This window comes from Mustela erminea, chromosome 15, assembly GCF_009829155.1.
Source record: "Mustela erminea isolate mMusErm1 chromosome 15, mMusErm1.Pri, whole genome shotgun sequence".
NCBI classification, from domain to species: domain Eukaryota; kingdom Metazoa; phylum Chordata; class Mammalia; order Carnivora; family Mustelidae; genus Mustela; species Mustela erminea.
Genome location: NC_045628.1, coordinates 30,512,951 through 30,538,414, shown reverse-complemented (window position 1 = coordinate 30,538,414; position 25,464 = coordinate 30,512,951). Strand labels below are relative to the sequence as shown.

At 35.3% G+C, this 25,464-nt stretch overlaps 1 protein-coding gene across 1 annotated transcript in view; it reads right to left on the bottom strand.

Moving 5' to 3' along the window:
* The window catches only part of LOC116574059 (E3 ubiquitin-protein ligase MYCBP2), a 211,509-nt gene that overhangs the window by 83,341 nt on the left and 102,704 nt on the right, over positions 1–25,464 (bottom strand). Inside the window, exons 36-44 of the mRNA XM_032314603.1 lie at positions 25,329–25,378; positions 23,358–23,530; positions 21,980–22,124; positions 19,098–19,313; positions 15,326–15,381; positions 12,454–12,569; positions 9,330–9,427; positions 8,513–8,629; positions 7,436–7,576 (exon numbers count right to left, since the gene is read on the bottom strand). Of these exons, the coding sequence (XP_032170494.1) occupies positions 7,436–7,576; positions 8,513–8,629; positions 9,330–9,427; positions 12,454–12,569; positions 15,326–15,381; positions 19,098–19,313; positions 21,980–22,124; positions 23,358–23,530; positions 25,329–25,378 (1,112 nt within the window). The remainder of the gene's footprint in view (positions 1–7,435; positions 7,577–8,512; positions 8,630–9,329; positions 9,428–12,453; positions 12,570–15,325; positions 15,382–19,097; positions 19,314–21,979; positions 22,125–23,357; positions 23,531–25,328; positions 25,379–25,464) is intronic.

Genomic DNA, 25,464 nt, shown 5'->3' with positions numbered 1-25,464 from the left:
AACAATATCAAGATTTTTTTTTAGCGTTTTCTACTTTTTCTAGCATAAATTTCTGTAGCATTAAAAGCAATGTAAAAAGCATTGTGAAAAGCAAGGCAGAAGTTAGTGATAAGAAGCAATGTGGTGATTAACAATATTTAAAGCTTGTACTTTTATGTCAGTGTGCATAAGTCTTTCCTGAGTCTGAGAACATGAGTTAACATGTATAATGATATTTTAAAGTTACATTACTGCTAACCATTATAATAAATTGCCAATCAAATCAATTTTGTACGTATTAATCATATATGGAGTCGAATTTGACACTTGTTTGCTTTTGTTCTGAATTTGTGGAAAATTCTTAGCCACACTGGTTTACTATTATTATTTTAAGATTATGCTGTCCAAATAAAATTCAGTTTATCAAATATCAAAAATACACCTGATAGAAAGCTTGAGTTTAAAAATAATATATACTTGCATGGTTTTCTTTAGAAAATTTAGGAAAGTTGTTTAAAGATATGAACATGCATGAAAATATTAATTTCTCTGAATTCTCAATTTCTTACTTTAAAATACATAAATTAGGATTCATAGATTAATAGGAGTAACACTATGTATGTGTGTATATACATATATACAAATACACATATATCTATAATAATCTAAATCCTTTTATTCTCAAAGACTAAATACAAAGATGGTCTCTTAAGAAAATTAAAACTTGAAGCATACTAAAACCCTAACTAAACTAATGAGCACTAAACTGCAACTCTAAGTTGATAATCTTTCAAGGCACAGAAGATCAAGCAAGTGAGTAATTTTCACTGTGAAAATACATGACCAAACATGCCAAATGTTCATGCAAAAATATGATAATAATTCTTTCATGGTGCTGCCTGATGAGCAGAGTTAAGAATTGCCATTTTTAAAGCAAAAAAGATAAAATCTCTCAGGAAAATAAAAAACAGCATATGTATAACAATTAGTGTTACTTTAATTGCCTTAATTTCATTTTGTAAATGGTGTATTAAGTAAATATTTAGTATTTACTAAGATTAAAAAACAGATTATGTATACATATACAGGAGTCTATGAACATAACAAAACCAAGCAATTCAGGGTAAGTTAAAGGTGTGGCTATCAGGCATCATCAGGTAACCAAGAAGAATGAAACTGGACATAAATAAAATGTGAAAAACATTTGCTAATTTGACCAACTGCCCTGGGTAATGCTGTTAGAGAGATTACCAAAAGATATTTTCCCTTCATCTCTCTTCCACATCTTCAGGGCCCTAAAATTTGGAAAAATCAACCTACTTTCTATATGTGAACACCAATCAGCCTATGCAGGTTTGTACAAATGCATGGAGATGTTTTGAGACACAAGTTGCTTCTGCAAGAATTCAGATAATATAGGCATTATAAAGTTATTTTAGAATACTTCCAATGAGGTATTATTTAGTTTCTGGATATAAATTCTAACACTCAACCTTCACAAAGCTGGAAGCCTCATTTCTGGCAAGTATCCAAAGAACTGGGCCTGTAAGTTTCAAATCACTTTATCTCCTAGCCCTATCCTAGAAGTAAACCTGTTTTCCAAAAATTTAAGCTCTACTGTAGGTAGTCAAATATTTCCCATTTCAAGTACATAATTTATTCTCTCTCTTTTTCTACTTACATTTTCCTCAATGAATGAAACATCCTATTAGCCTGCTTATATTTCATAGTTTCCAATCTTCAGGATTTTAATTTAAGATCAACATTTTATGCCCTATGCCTTCTCAGACTGATGTACATCAACTTCAGAGTCCAGAGTGCTAATCATTTCATGATGGGACCATGACCTATGCCACCTTCAACATGTATCACAATATTCATCCTCAATCAACCATTAGGGTCATGAATATTCACATTTATTTAATTTGGGAGTTCAATCCAAAGGAATATGATTTTCAGAGCTATATATTTACTATATCCTTTTGTAATTATGTATATCTTTCTCTCTCCACTACTTTCTACTTGTGATCCTGGGACAGTAGCTATCTGTTGACACACAAAAAAAGAATAAAATACATTAACATCACAGGTCACAATGAAATTAAAGGAGAGAATATTAAATGAGAAGCAGCATATATGTGATAGGAATTAGTTTGAGAAGCACAATCATATCAAATGCCAAGATTTAAAATTTAGTATTCAACAAATGTTGAAAGCCTACCAGGAGCAAAATGTAGTATTTAATACTTTGGAAGAAATGTGGATGAATAAGAAGGGATTCTTAATGAGTCCTTACCCTTAAGAAGCTTAACAGAAATAAGAGGTATACAAGTACAAGTGGGCCACAGCTAAGAAAATAAACTGAACATTGTGGGTAAGAAGTAAGGCTTTCCTACTTTTACAAAGTACTAAGGAAAGAGAGGGAAACCTAACTTCCCCAGTACTTCTATGCTTTCTACCCCCACTCCTTTACTTCACCATATTAACTAGTTTCCAGTTTCCAAACATAGCAGGGCTCCATAACTTTCAACAGTTGATTCTCTGTCTAGAAATTCCTTCACTTTTCTTAGCAACTTTTCTTTAAGACTTTTCGTCTCAAGTATTACTTCCTAAGTGAAGTCATTCTGTAACTTATCACCGTGCAACTTTATTATCTGAGTATGGCATGTCTGTCAAATTATATAGTGAGGACCCCAAGAGGAAGAACTGTACTCCTTATTTATTTTGTATCCCTTCCCTTTCCTCTCTACTCAGTGCCTACCTCCTATCTTGGTATTTAGGTATATTAATAAGGACTCAATAGTCCTTGAGTGAACAACTAATAAATTACGAACTACAGCATTACTGAGAAGTACAGATAAGAAAAGATGACAACAGAAATTTCTGAGCCTGGTCAACTAGGAAAACAGTAAAAATGCTAGGAAAAAAAAGGAAAGCATTTTAGACAAATGAAACAACAGTAAACAAAGATTCTAAGATGCACAAGTGAACAGTCTGTTCTAAAACGGGCACAAAGTTCTGGTTTTCTTTTAAAGGGTACAATGTCTATAAGCACATAAGCACCTCACATAAAAGGGTCTTTATTCTTCATATTATTCCCTGTTCTTACCACTAATTAACATATATATTTTAAAAATACAGTTATATATAATAGCAAAGTCTAATGCTATTTACTCTCTGAACTAAAGCATTACTAAAGTGCTAAAAGAGAGTGAAAGTCACATTTGCACTAAGTGAGGATGCCATCAGTTCTTGGCAAAGTAATGAAGTACTGTGAGGCAGGCCAACAGTTAGTTACAGTACCTATTTGCAATGACAACAGGAGTTCTATAATATGGCTAAATACAGAAGACAGTGTAACAAAAATCACTTTAAAGTTTACTCTAAACAGGATTATTTACGGTGATTTTTAAAGATAGTTCATGAAATGTTTAGTCAGTGTTCCAATTTCTAATCCTCCCACTCTTCCCAACAGTTTGGGTCAGGATCTGCATAGAGTACACACACTGAAGTGAATGCAAAATTGTTTTAACAAGAAAAGGTTTAAGAGGTAGATGTCAAGTTTGCTAAAGGCAACTTTTTGGTATTTTTCATCTTTTTCAGTTAGTGGAATCTGTCCTTGGTTATTTCTGTATTATTTTTAAATCTCCAGACTCTCTCCCTCTCTCTTTTTGGTTGAGTAGTGTTTAACAAGCGTTAGCCGTAATTATACTTGATTTATTTATAAATGAACTGAAGTATAAAGGGAGAGTAGGTAGAAAGTGAAAGTGTTTTTCTAACAATAAATGTAGTAAGAGATATAAATAAGGAAGTAGAAAGATACATTTATTTAGCTGTAATAATTCCCTGAAAGGATGAAATGGAATCAATATTCCCTCTACCCCTATCATGTTTAGCCCTACAGAGTAACCTACTCATTAAAAACACTGACTGTGTAAGGGGCCTGCCCCCGTCCCTACAGACAAAACCTTAAAAAACTAGTCTGTCTTTGCCTACACCAGGCTGACTGTGTGAGTCCTCATCTAACAACTGCATTGAAACAACTTTATACCAAATCTGTTTGGAGCCACAGGCCAGTTAGTTTTATCCCCTCTCTCATCTTTCGTCGCCACATAAAATATAAACCCTTCTATCGTATACCTGTTTTCATATTTTTATACTAAAACTGCTGTATGCTTCTCCCTGATTCAGCATCAAACTACTGCCATCTGTCCCATTACTTCATATTGGATCTAAGGGGACCCCTCCTTCAATGGTAAACATCTTTAACCCTGTGGGTCACAGTGCTGCCATCCACCATCTGTGTGTCTTTGTGCTGATACAGATGATCACCTAAGTGCTAAGCCTTTTAGTTCTCAGACTGAGGTAGTTAAAATGACTTTCCCCTCCACTATACTTCAGCTATAGGCTCATGGTCACATTAACAGGCCATATCATTCAGTAAAATGCTCTGTGAAAAAAACCCTCAAATATTCTATTTTATCACAAACCATCTATCCTTCTGGCTCTTCAACCACAGTGTACTTATATATCTTGTTCTAGGATTTATTATGCTTCCAAATCCCTTGGATATTCCACTTCTCCTTTCATTTTTCTAACTCAGGCTGAATTCCGCAGTTGGTGAACTCAAGTCTTCTTTCATCAACATCTGAAATTCTGTCCCTATTTTTTCTGTCACAGCAGCCCCAAATTCTGGTCATTGCTATAATTGACTCTCTTGGCACTTTTGATTCTAGACACATAGGACTAGGGGTGAGGAAGGGAGGAAGGGCATCCAGAATGGATCCATCCATTGGTCTCATTGGGTCCTTAGTGGCCCACTAATTCAAAAACAAGTAGTTTTTCTTCAGGTCCCTCTCCTGTTTCTCTCAAACATTATTCCAAGCCTTTATTGGATGTCTAAACCCTCTAGCTTTACTCATTTGTTTCCATCTTAACTGATGTCTTTCGTCTTTTCTATCTTATAAAACTCATGGTCTCCTTCAAACTCTTCCCTTTCTCTCACCATCCCTAAAAAACCTTACCTGCCATATATATCCCCTCCCCTCTCTCACAAAACAACTCTCCAAATGTGCCCTGAATTCCATTTTCTCCTTCTTTTTCAGTCTTCAAATTTCTTATCTATATCTGTATTTCTGCCTTTGTATTGACATCTTTCTATTTTAATTTATAAGGATCTCAAGTCATTACTAAAATAAAGGATGGGGAAAACCTCAGCCTTATCAATAATCCTGGGCATTCTGAGTTACCTACATTAAAACAGAACTCATGTCATTCTTCAACATAAAGAAAGGCTAAAAAAATACCACAAGTCACTTCATATCCTCAATATTCTATCTCTACATTTCTTCAAATAAATCACTGACAACCTCTTTCACATTCCAGCAAAAATGCACCATGAAGTATTTGTATGGCTCACCCATTTAGCTTTTTTTCTTACTTCCGTTACTGCCCTTCTCTCTCTGGTCTCAAGAAGACCATCTACTACAAACGGTCTCTTGAATGGGGTTTAAGAGCATCAAATAATGGAACACACTGTTCCAAAATGAAACCAGGGGATTTAAAACTTCAACACACAACATTTCTTGCTCTTCCTTTCTGCTTTTGCTTATTCTCATTTTATCTGTGTGAATATATTCCTCTTCCAAAAGCATCTCCTCAAATTAGCAAACAAAGGAATTAAGAAGAAAATTTTGGAGTGGGAGAGATGGTAAAGATAATAAAATTTAATTAATGCCTTATCGGAGATAATGGAAAATGGTTTCAAACTATTTAAGGCTAACTTTTTAGATACAGATGATAATTATTATTCCTTTTCCAGACTAGTCCCTCTTTCCAGAGGCTCAAAATCCTTTTCATTTTTATTTATTTATTTACTAAAGGTTTTATTTATTTGTTTGTCAGAGAGAGAGAGCACACAAGCAGGGGGAGAGGCAGAGGGAGAAGTAGGCTCCTGTTGAGCAAGGAGCCCAATACAGGACTCAATCCCAGGGCCCTGGTACCATGACTGAGCGAAGGCAGACGTTTAACTGACTGAGCCACCCAGTTGTCCCTCCCTTTCATTTTTATTTTTATTTATTTATTTATTTTAAAGGTTTTATTTATTTATTTGACAGACAGAGATTACAAGTAGGCAGAGAGGCACGCAGGAAGAGAGAGGAGGAAGCAGGCTCTCCGCGGAGCAGAGAGCCCGATGTGGGGCTCGATCCCAGGACTCTGGGATCATGACCTGAGCCGAAAGCAGAGGCTTTAGCCCGCTGAGCCACCCAGGCGCCCCACCTCCCTTTCATTTTTAAATGCAGATACAAATATGAGGAAAATTAAAGAAGATATGGTTTATTTATTCAAAACTTTATATTTTAATTATACATTTAGCATTATTTGGCTTAATCTCAGTAAAATAGAATGCCAACACTCTCCAAACTTTATCACACACCTAATAGTAAAAAACAGATATATATCTCTCCCTACTGTAGTATTATAAAACATATATAAAAGAATATAAAGAAGAATGAGACCAATAAATATGAGTAGAAGTTCAATTATTTCTTTCCCCAAAGAATCATCATTCATATCTGTCCCTTTGGAGCACAGAATTTGGACTACCAAAGAGGAAAACAAATAATATATTGAATGGTTTAACATAATAAGCTAACCTTACACATGGATTTTTAAGAAATTCAACTGTTTAAACTACTAAGTTTTTTTAAAATAAAATTTTGCTAGTGCTATTTATGAACAGTGTCATAAGGACTAAATACATTTGATGGTGAGGAAAAGGAAAAAATAATCACCTATTTCTGTTAAATTATAAACCCATAGGTTGCTATTACATTTACAGCAATTTACGGACACTGGCTCTAAGTACTCTACTGCATTTGTTAAAGAGGTTCAATGAGTTCTCTGACACCAGAATTTAGTTTCAACTAGAATACTCTAACACCACTAAAAAGACTAAAGAATCCTTCTTATTTTTACACCATAGTATTATAACATAGTAGTGTTTTAAGCCAAGAAAGAACAGAGGCAAACTTGGACAAAACACAGAGAACTAATTACAAAATGCCAACACACAGAAGAAATATGTTATACATGTTTTTGAATGTATAATAATACTGAATTCACGATTCTTAGTTTGGAATTCATTCCGAACAGTTGTGTGAATAAGAAAGGGAAAAAAAGTATACTTTCATTCTCTACTTCTTTGAAAGGAATTCCATAAACCTAGTTTTATGTTACTACCTCCTGCTTGTGATGGGTCATAACAAGTACTAAAGACCTTAGCCTTGCCAAACTCCACCTTCATTACACAGAAGCTCCTCAGAATTCAAGCACTTATAAAGTAAAAGTTATTTAGTTGTGGTTTACCTCAGAACTGAAAAGCCTTAATTAAAGAAAGCTCTGTAATGAGGACAGAGTGTACCTATTACACATTTTAAAACCACCTTTTACTTACGTCAACTGGGACCAGAAGACTCTTGCCAAGATGCTGATTGAAGGACAGGCACCAGGCTTCAGTGTAACCATTCATATTAGGAACATACTTCTTTATTGTCTCATCATTCAGTCTCAGCCATACACCATCATCATTGTGGATCTATGGAAATAAATAACGAAAACAAGCCATGCCCACCTTTAAGTCCTAGGAGGCAAGCAAGGGCTAAAAGGCCGTAGAGTAGGCAAATAATGGTGGACATGAAGAATAAGCATTTAGTTTTTGCAGGAGGTACATAAGAGAGAAACTTTAAGGAAAAAGCAGCAAAGAATGACAAGCAAGGTGGTAATTCACATAGTAAGACAGTAAAAACAATGTCACTTAGGAGTAAAAGCACAAAGAAATCACAAATTAAGAGTTTAAAAATAAAATGTTTGTTTCTCAAAAGAACATAAATTCTTCCCTCACCTCAAGTTGGATTTTAAAAATCAGAAGTTACTTGGTTGTATTAATAGAAAAATATGTTGTCCAAAGTCAAAGCAATATGTGTGTATTTTAAACACATTTAAAAACAAACAATACTTAAAGTACTTAAGAAAAGCGGTACCCATTTTCAATGAGTACTTGTACAGGTTCTGTTTTTGTTCTTTTTTTCAAAGATTTCATTCATTGGTTTGAGAGCCAGCAAGAGCACGAATGGTGGGGAATGGCAGAGGGAGAGACAAACAGACTTTCTACTAAGCAGGGTGCCTGACATGGGGCTCAATCCCAGCACCCCGAGGTCATAACCTGAGCTGAAGGTAGACACTCAATCCCTCAACGGACTGGGCCACACAGGAGCCCCCAGGTTCTACTTGTTAAAATTAAGTTTCTTTCAGGTTAAAAATATAATTTAATTTATTTGTTTTTAAACATAATTTTAGTTATTTTGCTGATAAAGAAAAATAAAATGTTTGAAACTCAATGAACTCAATTTTCCAAACACTATCCAAACCAATTAAAACATACTAGCAGAAAATTTAGTAACCTTATTAGTATACAAATAATGCAAAAACTTTCCGTCCAAAATTTATTACCAAGTGTTTCTTTACAAATTACCTCATCAATGAAAGTGATTGTTCCATTGACTTTTACTATGCCTATCTGCTCACTTTGAAGGGAAGGGTGGCTACGGATACGGAGTCCTGCACTATCCTTGGCCACAAATTTTCGAACCTGAGAAAGGCAAAGACAGACAGTTGAGACAGAAAATCATAGAACAGACATCTTATAAATGGTAAGAAAATTAAACAGATTTGAAAGTATTATAATTCTGAGAAAGTTTCCAAAATCACTTGCAGCTGGTTTCCCTGTGCAAGTTAACACTGGTTTATTTATAAAAACAGAATTTGTTGTATATGTATGTATTAAATATACATATATAATTTCCTCTCTAAACTTTAAAGGCATAGGATAAAAAGGAGAAAAGACCCATTTTTTTCTTCTTAGAAAGATTAGATACAAGTTCTATTACCAATATTTCCTTTTTAATAAACAGTTTACCCAAATCCCTATACTTTTTAGATGTTAGGAAATTATTTTTTCTTTTGACAGGATAGGATACTTTCCTTGGAAACCTTATGCACTGAACTTCAATAAAATTTTTGTTAATTGTAAATTTTCAAATAACAGAAGTACAAAAGACCTATAAATTACCATAGCATTATACAAAGAAGACTAAATGTACATGTTTTAAAATTGACAAATGATTAGAATTACCACAAAATACCCTTCAAATTGATTTTGGGATACTTAGAATTCAAATACTGAAATCAATCAACTAAAATATTAGATACTGATGGCCACCTTAGAACATCAATGAATAAAATTATTAATTCTCTAACCAATTCAGATTCTTATATCATTCTATCCTAACCTTATTTGGTTGAGGTTCAGTCTTTGGTTTGACCAACTGAGTTCCTGGTGGTATCATCCCTTTTGGTGGGTCCTTTACTTTAACTTCTAGGCCAGCATCTGTAAGAAAAGGAAGGGAACTGTAACATTTGAGACTACAAGGGGGAAGGATCCTTAAACCTACCCTTATATAAATTCGCAGACTATTTTATTTATTTATTTATTTATTTTAAAGATTTTATTTATTTATTTGACAAAGAGAGAGGGAGAGAGAGATCACAAGTAGGCAGAGAGGCAGGTGGAGGGGGCAGTAAGCAGGCTCCCTACTGAGCAGAGAACCTGATGTGGGGTTTGATCCCAGGACCCTGAGATCATGACCTGAGCCAAAGGCAGAGGCTTAACCCACTGAGCAACCCAGAAGCCCCTCACAGACGATTTTAAATAAATAAAACAAATGTCTAAATTGTCTTTTTAAGGTGATTAATATTTAAAAGCTAAAAAATGGACGTTTAATTACAGAGAACACACTGACGGCTACCAGAGGGGACATAAGTGGGGAATGGGTGAAATATGTGATGGGGAGTAAGGCGGGCACTTGCTGAGACAAACACTGAGTGGTGTATGGAAGTGCTGAATCACTGTATTGTACACCTGAAACTAATACTACACTGTGTTAACTAACTGGAATCTAAATAAAAACTTTAAAACAAAAGAAAGAAATATTTGAAAAATGACTTAAGGATTCCAAATGAGTGTCTCAGAGGTTCAAGGAGGAGAAGGGGTCCTTATTCTCTATCTACGAAATAATACTGAAAAAAGTAAAAACAAGAAAGCCTAGAGCAGTTAAATGTTAGCATCAGCTCGCTGCGCCAGGTCACTGTGTCAGATGGTAACATCAGCTACACCAGTCAGCTGTCTAGCCAGCAGGCAGTGCAGCATGATGACTGAAAGCTGGGGGTCTCATGTTGGATTGTCTTGTTGTTTGCACATGTACTGCTGATTGTCTGTTAGTACCTCAATGTTTTTATCTATATCATGAGAATGAGAACAGCACCTACCTGGCTGAGCTATTGTGAAAATGAGACAATTTAAAATATAAGATGTGCATAAGACAATGTAGACATAATTTAGTAATCAATAAATATTAGCTATTGATAGTATTGTTATTCTTTTTTCTTTTTAAATTTAATTAATTTATTTGACAGACAGAGATCACAAGAGAGGGAGGAAGCAGGTTCCCCGCCGAGCAGAGAGCCCAATGCCGGGGCTCAATCCCAGGATCCTGAGATCATGACCTGAGCTGAAGGCAGAGGCTTTAACCCACTGAGACACCCAGGTGCCCCTAGCATTGTTATTCTAATGAATGATTATCTGTCCTTGCCTAGGGTCAAGCAAGGTCCCAGTCTACTGACAGTTTGGTCACATTGGAAAAAAGTTAAATTCCAAAGGTAGGATAGAGGGCACCTGGGTGGCTCAGTTGGTTAGGCAACTGCCTTCGGCTGGGGTCATGATCCCAGAGTCCCGGGATCGAGTCCCGCATCGGGTTCCCAGCTCCGTGGGAAGTCTCTTCTCCCTCTGACCTCTCCCCTCTTATGGTTCCTCTCAAATAAATAAATTAATTTAAAAAAAAAAGGTAGGAAAGAAAATGATGCTAAGTAAATATGAATTATTTTCTTCAGTTTCATTTCAAAAAACAAGTATGTGGATTTTTCTTATCTACCTTGTATTAGTTTTCTTCAGCCCATTATTAGTGAAAATTAAGCCAGTCTTAACTACCTCCACTTTTGAATTCTTAAAATTTGTACTTCTCATGGATCACTACTTATATCGTACTTCATGTGATTTTGTTTGCTCATTTTGTCGTGCAATCATCAGTAACTGTTAACACTAGACAGGAACTGTCTTACCTAGAACAATGTTTTGCTCAGAACCAACTAAAGTTTGCTCACTAAAGGCTTTATGGATATGTTGAAATAAAGGAGAATACAGTAAAGACTGAGGATAAAGGTCCCTGGAATAGGGGCATCTGATATATCTGATTCTGTACAGTTACATTAATGCATAGTGTATCCAGTTACAATCAACATAAAGTGCCTCTCTACCTTCACTGTAAAAATAAACTACTTAAACCAGAGTTCCTCAAAGGGTATTTTGGTGGAATGTCTTTTTTTTTTTTTTTTAAGATTTTATTTATTTATTTGACAGAGATCACAAGTAGGCAGAGAGGCCCGCAGAGGGAGAGGAAGAAGCAGGCTCCCCGCTGAGCAGAGAGCCCGAAGCGGGGCTTGATCCAGGACCCTGAGACCATGACCCGAGCCAAAGGCAGAGGCCCAACCCACTGAGCCACCCAGGCGCCCCGGTGGAATGTTAATCAGTATTGCTTTTATCTCTACCTTCAATCCGTCTTCCCTACAGCAAAGGGTCTCAGGTAAGGGTTAAACAAAGTTAGACAAGATTCTTAATTTCATCGCTTTTAGAATCCCTTCTATGTTAATGTGAATTATATAAATATCTAAGATAAGAGTTTTAGGTTTTCCAAATCTACCTCATCACAGAAGCCCCTTCTCTTGAAAAGCATCAGGAATTAGTGTTACAAGGAATTCATACTGATAAACACTTATTAGAGCTTTCTTGTTCTACTGTTGTCTATTATATGAATAGTAAAGGAAAAGATTAATGACCAAAGGAAAAGCAATATACTTTTTAGAGTTAGTGATGGATAAAGAAACTTCATTCATTCGATAATTATTTATTGAGCAGCCACTATGTGCCAGGCACTAATCTAGATTAGGAAATACAAAGATGAATAAGATGGGCTCTGCTCTATGCCAGGAAAGAATGACTGTAAGAGGGGGATGAGGTATGCACATGGTGAGCAGCAGAAAGGAGAACATAGTTGACCAGTCACATTAGAGAATGGAGGAAAGGAGTCATGAGTGCTATGATGATACCATAAATTATTACAAAATTTTGAGATGTTATGAATGTACTAATTAAGTACTCACTGTAAAGGAGGAAATGAAGACCCAAATAAGTAATGGAACCTGTCCATGTGTCTATGATATAAGTTAAGGAGAAAACCGGAACAGAAAGACAATTCTGATTTTGGTTGTTTGCACTAAGTAACTCATAACTTAAAAGAATACCTATTTCAATGCCATCAATGGTCACATGAATAGTGTAGAGCCCAATAGCCCCTGGAGTCCAATTTGCACAGTAAGTGCCATCGTTATTGACACGGATCAGCATATTCTCACTGGGTCTGAAAAGAAATAAGGTGTAATTTACTTTTGGTTAAACAGCTGACAACATCATTAAGATAATTTCTAACTGTATTACTACAACAGGTGGCAATCCTATTGTCCTGCCATAGTATGTGTTCCCACCCTCCCAAATGACTGAATTTCATTTTATTTTTCTTCTCCTCAAACCTTTATGACCCTTCTTCCTCACTCTCAGAAGATCACAACCTTACCACTTTTTCAGTGAGAAATGGAAGCAATTAGATACATCCCCAAAGTTGTAATCAGATTAATAAACCAACTTTCCATATCTCTACCTTCTGTCCTGATAAAATGCAAGAAGTGCCTTGTTGCTTATTTAAAGCCAGCCCCCTCATTTGTCCTGTGAATCTCATTCCCTCAACACTTCCATGCTGTAATTGCCTTGCTCATTCTCACTCATCATCAGCTTCTCCCACTTTACTGAATCATTTTTATTTCCATCTCATTTCTATGCAAACAAACTTCAGAATCTCTTAACTTTAACATTCCTTGATATTATGACCATCAAGACTCTAGTAAGGTCTCATGTCCCTTTTCCCATTACATCAAAACTTATCTAAAGAATGGTCTACAATCACCCTCTCCATTTCTTCATTCCCAGTTCTCTTCCACAACTTGTCCTAGATAGGCCTTTGTTCCCAGCACTTCACTGTAACTGCTTCTGTTGGTCACCAATGACCCCAAATTCAATGGTCACTCCTTCATCCTCAGCAATCCCTCAATAGCATTTGATAGCTGACAACTCCTACTTTCTTGAAATATCTTTTTGCTTCTGCAACGTTCTCCAGGTACTTATATTGCTTGCCACTGTTTTTTAGTGTTTTGTTGGCTCTTCTTCTGACTGCCCCTTAATTTATGGACATTCCACAGGGTTTGGGTCTAGTTCTTTTTTCTTTAAATAGCATCTCTCTAGTTGATCATTCATCCATTCCTCTGTTTTAAATACCATCTCTATGTAGAGGACTCAAATTTTATTTCTCTCCTGAATTTAAAACTGAAACATCCCCGCTTAGATAGCCAGGAGGCATCTTGGCATCTCAATTTTTAACATAGCCAAAGAAGAACTCTTCTCACTCACCCCAGTACCAACCAAAACAAACAAACAAACAAAAACGCCAGCTCATTTCTCAGACTTTTTGACCCTCTTAGAAATCATGATACTCTACATCAGAGATCAGTAATATTTTTGGTAATGATATTTTAGTCTACCGTGCAAAACAGTTTTTGTCACACTACTTAACTGCTCTATCTCTGTGAAACAAAAAGCAGCCACAGACAATATGTAGCTAATGAATAAGCCTATGTTCTAACATAATTTTCTTTACAAAAACGGGCCTGATATGATCTGCAGGCTAAAGATGGCTAAACCCCATACTACTATACTGCTCTCTGATCTCATCCTCAACCACCTTCCTTCTTGCTCTCTACTCTCCTGCACTGCTCTCTTTTGGTTCCTTGAAGACATCAAGCTCCGTCCATCCCAGAACGAACTTTTTTTCTCTGCCTAGAACGAACTTCCTCCAAATCTTAACATGACCAACTACCATCTAGCTCTCTAATGAGAAAACACCTACTCACACAGGCCTCTCCTATCACCCAATACTTTGCTGGACTGTCCTATCCTCATCACTCTCTATCAAAAAAACTTACTGATTATTCCTATTTTGATTACTTATTTATAGTTTGTTTCTCTTCAGGAATGTAAATGTCCTAAGAACGAGTACCTTGTCTATTTTGTTCAGAAAAGCCTATATCAATGTCTCTCACATAGCAGATGCTTAATTATTAATATTGATGAATAAATAATGCATTTACTTAGATAAGACTATCTTAATTAGGTTTAAAATACCTAATATATATGAAAAAACTATTTACAGGCAAATGGCCACTATTTTCTTATTTAACATATTATAAATTTATAGAGTTCATATTTCTTTTATAAAAATCATATGCTTCCATTGTATGGACATTTTGTAACTAAAATTAAGCCTTACATAGAATGTTAATGCCCTATTTCTAGACAAAGATACATTCTCAAAACTTGGCTATTTTTATAGAAAATTTTCTAGATTATGCATTAAAACTCTACTTGGAATACATGTGAGAATAAAGTCACAGTAACCTGTTAATTTCTAGTAAGTTATGTGATATGTAATATAATGAAATATATAAAAATCTTTTCAGGTCCACTTTGGAGCTTTTTCTAAATTTTATGGAGGTAGTAGTCTCTCCAAGGTACATTCTATCTAATAATTTTTTCAAGGCTTCCAAAAGTACTTCTCCTAACAAGCAAATAAAATAGTAAGTCAAAAAATCAGCTCAAATCTGGAGTTAAGAATACTCAAAAACTGAAAACTTAAGACTCTGAGCTAAAAATAAAAGTACAACATGTACTGAAATTGCTCTATAACATATAAGGTGAAGGAGAGAAGGAATAAAAACCCCAGAAAAGAAAACTAACAACTCTAAAGAAGCCAATATGTATCTTTTTAGATACTAATTATTCTTCCTCTAGGACCTTAGCATTATGTAACATTGGCAATATTGCAACTGAATATGATATATTCTATCGGTAAATCTACACATTATAAAATCTGTGGTAAATCTCTACTGGAACGTAAAAAATACTATAAAATATCTGCTTATGGAAAATAAAGTTGGAATGTAGGTTGATGTAAATTATAAGCAGCTGACAATACATGTCTTGGCTATGTGTTGCAAAAATGATCTTTACCTTTTAGGAGTTGGTGATGCAAAACGTAGTTCTTCAAATGAGTAATTTTCATAAACCTTTAAGAAGAGAACAGTAAGAATCCAGTAAAATAAATTCCAAGACCAGTAACTCATTAGAAACATTCCTAAGGCAGTGATAAGACAACAATAACACAACTGGTTCTCCATATAGGAGTAAAAGAAAAACTCAATTACCTACATCATACCCTTTACAAAAATAAATTCTAAGTGTGCTAAAGACCCAAATGTAACAAACAAACCATCAACAAACTTAGAGGAAAAAAAAATCTTTTGAGTACATTAAATTTTTAGATTTCTCACCAAAAAAGATGCTATAAAGGGCAAGGATAAGCCTTCACCTGGGAGAACAGGATTTGCAATTCACAACCAAAACAGGATATACATCCATAATATAAAGACTGCTGCAACTGGACCTGGAGAACAATCTGTTTCTCAATAAAAGGTAAAAAAAAAAGTCTGGAAAAAATTATGGTGAAATGTAAAGACAAAAATGGACTGCAGGTACCTGAAACTAGTTATACTATTCCCAATATTTTTGTATTCCTGCAATATTGCCAAATTGATCATTAACTTTCAAAGTTCAGGTAAAGTTCTCCAACTGGCTCATTCACTTCTAACTTCTACTCTACTTAAAGAGAGGCACATCCACACCCCTCAGAAGCTTCCTTCCTTTTTCCCACTTCTCTATTTTCACAAATGTGATTTAGAAAAGACCAAGCTGCCTTCACCTACTAAAAAGTTACAAATGAGAAATATGCCGCTTAAGGGTAGGTCTAACAGGAACCCCAGGGTTCCAGATTCCCAGCATAATGTGTTTTCCACTCCACCATTTTCCCTCAGAATACATACTGCATTTACTAATGAAAGAACAGATAATATCTCATTTTCCCTATCCTCCACAATATTTGGTTGACTGCTGAGTAGCACACAGTAGGTGTGAAGGGCTGATAAGAGAAAATCCCTTTCCTGGAACATGCACTGATATCTCAGAGACAGTGTGGGATGGTATACTGTAAATGCTCTAACTCTACTCAGGATAGTCTTGAAAAGTTCTGATCAATCCAAATGATTACTTTCCCCATGTTCATATGACACACACTGCAATGTTAACACAGGATCTCCCAATTTCATCTGATTCTTCAAGGATGGATGATAACTCTTTTCTCATCAGTTCTCTTTCATTCTCCGTAATGAATATTTCCTTTTTTCCCCCTTTGTTTTAAAATCCTGACCCTGACATTCATCACTCCTAATCCAACTTAAAATGTGTGATTACTACCATAATAATTCTTTTGGCTGTACAACATAAAAATTAACAAGCATCTGCACTAATTACTTTCTTTTCCCTCTCCTGTAGGGTGAAAGACGTGACACTCCTGTTTAAGGCCCACCCCTCCCTCATAAAGAGTTTGGAACTCTAGACTCTATTTCCATCTCTCAGACTATCTTCCTGGTTTCCTTCCTCTGGACTGTCTCCTCATCAGTATTAAAACATCTAAGTCCTTCTCTATTCATCCCAAACTTAAAAACCTTCATTCAATGCCATTTCTGTTGTTTCTTCTTAGAACCAAATATCTTGAAAGACTTAATCTACTCATTTTGTCTCAGTTATTTTTACTTCTGCTCAATCTATAAATTCTTCTGACCTACAATGTTTTAAAACTGCTCCTGCCAACATCATCGATGAATTCATTGTTGCTAGAACCTTTTCAAAACTTTGCTTCTGCAGCATAATTTGCTTAACCCCTCCCAAACTGCTCTTTCAAGACATGCCATAAGGAAGTGATCAGGAAAATCAAACATGGAGTCAGACTTCCTGCCACTTGTGTGGCCTTGAACAAGTTACTTCACCTCTCTCTGTGCTTTAGTTTCCATGTATGTAAAATGGGAATAAAACCAGAAATTTATAGGGCTGTTGTGAGGATTATGTGAGTTACTGTAGGTTAAGCGGGGGAAAGTGGCAAAAAGTAAATGCTGGTCCTAGCTTAATGTCGTATCTTGTCGCTCTCGACCCGCAAGAACGACCCGTAGGCGAGGTGAGTGGCAAACTTCTTTATTCACAATCTTCAGCCGGGGACCCCCCCCCAGTCTAAGACCCCCAAGTATATCTCCACCAAGTGCGAACTATATCCAATCAGAGTATACCACGACTAACAAAACTACCAATCAGAAGGACTATCTATGTGCACGCATCGTGCTCGTGAGCACGTACGTGACTCCATAGGTTTTCTTTGTTCTACAGATCATGCGCCTTTCCCTTGACTCCTGGTATCTATCAAACGTCACCAGCGAATGCACTCACAGTCCTTGGGTTAATCTCTCACTCCTCCCACTCTTCAGGCCTCGCTTAGTACGTGACTCCCTGCTCCTGCTGCATGGCTCACCACATGGCTCTCCACATGGCTCTCTTTCGCTAATATTCTTATCAATGTTTCTTTTTTTTCTTTCTTTCTTTTTTTTTTCTCTTAACCTATTTTGTAAATCAATGTTTCTCAATGCGTAGGTTTTGAATTTGAATCACTCTGCATATTTGCAAATTCTTGAACCCTTCTCCAGACCTACTGAATCTAAATCTTCATATTATTGGAAAATCTCCTTTTTAAATAAGTGCTGCAGATGATTTTGATGCAGACAAAAGTTTGAGAATCAGGTGTTTCTCAGGATCCTGCCCTGGAACTTCTCCCTTCACTCAAAATGGAAGATAGATATTATCTGCTTCCATGATATCATGAGTAATCCAAGTGCTATTTATTCCCAAATTCTTGTCTTGAGGTAAGATCTGTGATCACTTCAGGTTTGTACAACCAACTTCCTTTTATATATCTTCGCACGGATATTTCAGAGATATCTAAAATTCATTACACCCAAAAATATTATCTTTTTCACCAAAATCTGCTCCTCCTCCAATATCAATCTTACTACTTAAGGTCAAACTGTGAATTTCACCATTTATTTCTTACCTCTTTCTCTTTATCCCCTTCAGCTACCAAGTACTACTGATCTTGAAACTATTCTCATCAGTTCAAGGGATTAACACATTTTACCATGTTAAGTCAATACTCCCTCTCCTAAAGAGACTTAAACCCAATCATGTCTCTTGATCATCTGTCCAATAATTCTCCATATTCCATTATGATCGTTACAAAACAAATCTAACTGTGCTGTTTCTCTAACTGAAAGCCTTCAATGGCTCACTACTGTTCTCTGTTACAGGCACATTTCCTAACTCCTGCTTTAACTAATGTGCAATTTGCTAATTTAATCTAGCAATGCCTCTGTAGAGAACTGAAAATGCTGCACAAAATATTTTAAAAAATCTGTCTAAAGGTAGTGGAGAGCAAAAAACCCCCAAAGTAGAGAACCCAAAGACATAAGGCTGGCATATAAGAGAACCCCAAAGTGAAGGGGGGCTAGGTAAACTGAATTCTTGAAGGGTTCTATATCCTAGGTAGAAGTGGTAAATTGAAAATAGACAAATACTTTTGCAGGAAATGAAACTGAGTTTTCAACCATCTCAATCTCTGACTGGGTTAACTTGATCTATTACTGGAATCTGCCTTAGGCATCTGCCAAAAAAATAAGTGAAAATCCTCTTTGGAGGAAAATAAATCATCCTAAAAAAAATACTCCAAGTTTGTACCTATCAATAGCTCTTGACCTGTAATTTTGTGTCTGTGTTAGGATCACTGAAATGCCTGTTAAGTGAATAAAGGGTGGAAAATAAAACTTTTCTGATGAGTGAAATAAATTACCTTCATCATTGTTATGGCAATATACCGAGCTTCCTTCACTATCATGGGTTCATAGGAAACATCCAGCTTCGGAGATGCCAGCCCGCCAAAGGTCATATCAGTATTGGAAGGCACAGTTGCTACTGCAGGGCTGCCAGGGATCCTTTGAGGTTTTTTCACTTGCTCTTGTTGTAAAGATGTTTTTTTCTGAGAAACAGGAACGGCTTTCACCTCCACCTAACCACATTATAAAAACCAAATACTATTACTATATAATTGTCTATGACACATTTAAAGAAATAATTAACAAGTGTGGACCCACATCTCCATAAATTTTATGTGACCCTGGTCCGTCTCGGGCATTCCTTTCAAAGGTGTGCAAAATGACCGCAAGATAATTCTACAATGTGAATCTGTGTAAAAGAGGCCTTGATTTCTGGAACAAATACTCATAGACATCAAAACATAAAATAAAAATAAATGCCACTATTCATAAAGTACAGGACAGCAGAATGAACCTACAGTGAATTCTTGAATTCTTGCAGGGAATAACATTAAATTACTTTATTAGGTAATTCACATTTAAAGCACCAATCTCCATTTTAGCTATACTATTCTGCAGAAGAAAATGTACTCTATTGATAAAACTTAAAAAATAACACATAATAGAAGAATTTGGACTGGCATTATGCCCTGGGAATACTACAAATCCATCTTATATTTAAAAAACATAGAAGTTTAAAGGTAAAAAGTAAAACTCTTTAGCTTAAATGCATTGCCATTATTAAAAGGTTTAAACTTTAAATGTAATAAAAAGAAAAAAAGGGAAAAGATAAAAAGTAAATACTTCCAAATTTAAAGACACCTGATTTTTAAAATTACAGTCATTGTATTTTTTGGCTGTATACAGCCACATATTTACACAAATATATAGCCGCATATACTTTGATTAAATCTTTCTTTAAACAACTACAATTACACTAAATAAATTAGCATCAAAAGTACATTTGCCTATGTACTATGAACCTTGAAGTAAATCACTGAACAATTTTATACTTTAAGAATACTGAGATATTGCAGAATGACAGTTACACTACTTTTTTTTTTTTTTCCTAAAATAAACTACTCTGTGAGTGAATAGGATTTTGTGGCTTAATAAATTCTAAGCTTCAAACAACCAAATCACTTTGCAACAATAAATCTTTGAGGGGTTGGGAGCCGCTGGGGAACTGACCAAAACAAATTTTCATTCAATACATTTTTTTTTAGGAATATAATAAAAGTTTTAAATGAGATAGTTACATTAATTATATCATAATGGATTCATTTAGTGCATTAAAATATGCTCTAAAATGTTATTATTAATTAACGTCTCAGGAAAGACATATCCAAATAACTATATCCATTAATGTAGCACATGACTATTTACATTTCCCATTCTTTTATCATCCAAATTCATGTATTTCTAATTTTTTTTATTAAGTTTTTTATTGTAATTCTAGTATAGCTAAGATACAGTGTTTCAGATATACAATATAGTGATTCAACAATTCTATACCTTACTCAGTGCTTATCACACTAAAAGTCTACTCCCATCACCTATTTCAGCCATTATCCCCCATTGACCATTAATTTGTTCCCTACAGTTAGGAGTCTGTTTCTTGGTTTCTCTTTTCTTCCCTTTGTTTTGTTTTTTACACATAAATAATTTCACATATAAGTGAAATTATTTAATATTTGTCTGTGTCTGACTTATTTCTCTTAGCATTATACTCTCTGGCTCCATGCATGGTGTTGCAAATGGCAAAATTTCATTCTTTTTTGTGGCTGAACAAAATTCCATTGTGTATGTGTTTGTGTGCATATATACAACCTTTTCTTTATCCATTTGTCTGTTGATGGACACTTGTGCTGCTTCCATAATTTCACTACTGTAAATAATGCTGCAATAAACACATATGTATATGCCCCTTTGAATTAGTGTTTGTATTTTGGGGTAAATAACCAGTAGAGTGTGATTACTGGATCACAAGGCAATTCTATTTTTAACTTTCCAAGGAACCTCCACCACAAACTTCTAATTTAATATGTATCAATATTATATTTTAAATGTTTCAACAGTACCAAATGCAGAGTGTACCTAGTCTTTTAAAATTTAAATTCAACTAATTAACATATAGTGTATTAGTTTCAGAGGTAGAGTTCAGGGATTCATCAGTCTTATATAATACCCAGTGCTCATTACATCACGTACCCTCCTGAAAGTCCATCACTCAGTGTGTTTGAGTCTTTTAAAAAATACATACAAAGTTTTAAAATGTGTTCTGGGTGTGGTGCATAATCAATGAATTCTGTTACGCTTAAAAGAAATTAATAAAAAAAAATGTGTTCTTTCACTGATTTATTTAATCACTACATAATAAGGGCCTTCCCTCTACGTGCATAAATGAACACTTTCTTATACTTCTCTTGATCACCATACCTCCTAGCAAAATGTAAGACAGAAATAATAAAATATATAACGTGGAAGTGTATACTAATTAATATAAATAAATCATTTAAATAATTTTTTGGCTTCCTCTATAAATATGAAGACAGTACTGCAAATGGACCCTAGCCACTTGTTTTCCCCTAAAATTTTATTAGTTAAAATAGTCAGTGCTGGGGCGCCTGGGTGGCTCAGTGGGTTAAAGCCTCTGCCTTCGGCTCAGGTCATGATCCCAGGGTCCTGGGATTGAGCCCCATATCGGGCTCTCTGCTCAGCGGGGAGCCTGCTTCCCTCCTCTCTCTCTGCCTGCCTCTCTGCCTACTTGTGATCTCTGTCTGTAAATAAATAAATAAAATCTTAAAAAAAAAAATAGTCAGTGCTTTGATGACTATTACTTTAATTCTGATATAATTACCTTCATATTGGGAACATGTACCACATCCCCATATTGGTCTTTTGTTTGAACAGTTATGGTGGTAGGCCAACCACAACGAATATCATCCTTGTTCAGGATCAGAGATGTTTTCTGAGGATCAGCATAAGAGTCTGGCTGAAGCCACCTGGCAGTGACAAAAAGCAAGCAAAAAACTAAATATTCATCAGTATCTTTAATGATTAACATGAAATTAAGCCAAATGAATAAAACCTGTATCAAACAAAATGCTAAAACAATATCTTCATTTCCAATGCAGTGAAAAATCCCAAGTGTCTCCCTTGCAAACTGTTAATGACAAATTTGTTAAAAAATATGTCAAAGTACATGAGATTTCTGATGGTTTTATAAATAAAATAGAAATAATTTTAAAATCAGAAAACTTGACATTTTAACATGGATGATATAATAACCAAGAAAATGAATTTAGGTTATATATATTTTAAGTCTTAAGCATATGCATTTTACTGAAGGACATCTGCCTTAATTTGCCAGACTGAAAACCTGGGAAAGAACAGCTCCTCTATAAAAGCAGTGACAGAAATGGCATTGTACTTGCTTGAGGACAGCTAGGTTAACGATACACTATCTTCTCTTCACACAATTTTTCAACTATCTTTCCTCATTACCTTCCATGAAAATTCTGTCAAATTTCTATACTTTGGGATATGCATTCTTGAATTCATTGCATTATCTACATTCAAGTTGTCCTGGGAGATAAGTGATAAGTAATTCTGTTGTGTTACATAAGATTGTCCATAAAGTTAGCAGTGAGGCTGATTTAAATGATTTTCTATTTTCCAATCACCATTTTGGTTTTTAAAAACCACAGAGGAATCTCTTTTTTTAAAACTAAAACTGGGAAGAAGTTGGACTTCTGTATTTACTAGTAAAATCAAACAAGCTAGAATATTTTTTCTTTCCATTAAAAAAAGAAGCAAATAGCAAAAAAATAAATGAGAACTCTACAACCTCAAATTATTTCATTTAAATTCTTAATTTATATTTATATTATTGGTAGCTTTCAAGAGAAATCTGATTAAAATAAAATATAGTGATAAATTTAAGTTTAGTCTAGATATTACATGTTATTATTGAATATACATATACTTCTCAATTATACCATGTGCTCCATCTATTTTTTTAAATAAAAGTTCACCAAGGAAACTTTAATCAACTAACAACAACCATATATTTAAAAAATATTTATCATTTTATACTTCAGCAAGTTCAAAACATATAAACCAGATTATTTTAGGCTGCATTTTAACATCTTAATGACTTTCCTTTAGTTTTTCTTCAGAAATGAGGAGAGAGACAAGACCAGAAAGTCAGGAATTGTAGGCTTAAAGCATATTACCTTGCAAGCCTGCCACCACTTGATCCTGGAACACAAGCAATAAAATCATCCAGAAAGGACTGTTCATTGCTTTGGATTTGAAGTGGTAAATTTCCTTCAAGTGCCTCTAATATAGTTGGTGAATGAGAAAGAGCTAAACCCTTTCCAAGAATACCAGAATGGGTTTTGCACACCTGATGGGTAAAAGAGAACAGTTATGTATTTAAAATGTAAAATTTAAATTACATGAGTTTCTTGAACTTGCAGAATTTTAGGGAGTCCTTTTGGGGGAACATATTTTCTCTCCATGCCTTACGGCTCCTTTAGCCTACAAAATAGGTTCCCCAGGCGGGAAAAAGAGCCTACAAAATAGGCTCCCCAGGAGGGAAAAAGATGGGATAATACTTCCAGCCTCTTCCCTTCCACAAAAACAAGTGACACATCAGAGATATGAATGCTACCTGAGACAGTGCATCCCTGCCCAGTCTAGCCCTCGCTGTGCTGCATCCCCATCTGTCTGGGCCAGGACTCCCTCTACATGCAGCTGTGGAGTCTCCCACTTTCTGTGTTCCCATTATTAGTATCTTTCATGGTTGGACTATATCTGCTCTCTTAGGTGGGTGGGAATCAAGGTCCTGCCTTGGGCTAAAAGTAGACAGAAGCCTGACTGTGGCTGCACATAAACTCTATTAGCCTGTCAGCAATTGCATTAGGGTATTTACCCTAAAGATACAAATGTAGTGATCTGAAGGGGTACATGCACCCGAATGTTTATAGCAGCAATGTCCACAATAGCCAAACTATGGAAAGAACCTAGATATCCATGCACAGATGAATGGATAAAGAAGATGTGAGATAGATCTATCTATCTATCTATCTATCTATCTCACATCTATATCTATCTATCTATCTATCTACACACACACAATGGGATACTATGCAGCCATCAAAAGAAATGAAATCCTGCCATTTGCAATGATGTGGATGGAACTAGAGGGTATTATGCTGAGCAAAATAAGTCAATCAGAGAAACACAATTATCATATGATCTCCCTCATATGAAGAATTTGAGAGGCAATGTGGGGGGTTTGGGGGCTTGGGAAGGAAAAAATGAAGTAAGATGGGATGGGGAGGGTGACAAATTGTAAGAGACTCTTAATCTCACAAAACAAACTGAGGGTTGCTGGGGGTAGGGGGGTAGGGAGAGGGTGTTTGGGTTTTGGACATTGAGGAGGGTATGTGCTGTGAAGTGTGTAAACCTGGCGATTCACAGACCTGTACCCCTGGGGCTAATAATAATTATATGTTAATACAATTTTTTTTAAAAAATGCAAAGTGTTTGGAATAGTATTTGATGAGGTCAAGATCAAATAATGTCTGTTTTTATTATTACTGCTGTGATCAATTCATCTTGGGAAATAAATAAGATTTAAACCATGAGCTGTAGGTACCTGACTCTATCTCCCAATTAGTTGAATTCTTAGACAAATCATAGGATTTCTCTAAACTGCAGTTATTGTATTGTAAGGTGCAAAAGAGCGTATTGACCTCAAAATGAAAATTCCAAAATAGATAATATTAAAGATATGATAAACTATAAAGTGCTCTATAGGTATTATTTATATTACTACTATTAATACTCTTTTCTCTTTTTCTAACTGGTAAATAAAACTTTCAAGATCTAATTTCAATGTCAACAGTTCTGCAAAGCCTTCCCCTATCCCCCAGGTACTGGGTAACTCTTCTTCCAACCCCCCACTTCCCCCAGTCCCACCCCCAGGATTTATGTCTCCTTTCAGATTTAACAACCACTGTGCAGCACAGCAAGAGCTCACTTGGGTTTCTCCCACCAAGAAGTATCTTTATCTGCCAATGAATAGAATCAAGTATTTAATGAAAGTCTTATATTCAAGAAAAATAAGGTTGATCTGAATGAAAATAGTCCTTTTAAATTAATGCACAATCTTATCCTTATGATGTTTGGAACAATACCTGCAATGCAGCCTCTTCAAGAATTTCAAGGTCTTCCTCTAATTCATTACCTGTTGTGTGAATGAAAAGTTTTACCAACATATATCAATATTTAGTTTAACTTTCTAGTCCTTTGCATTAATTATACCTTTTTCAT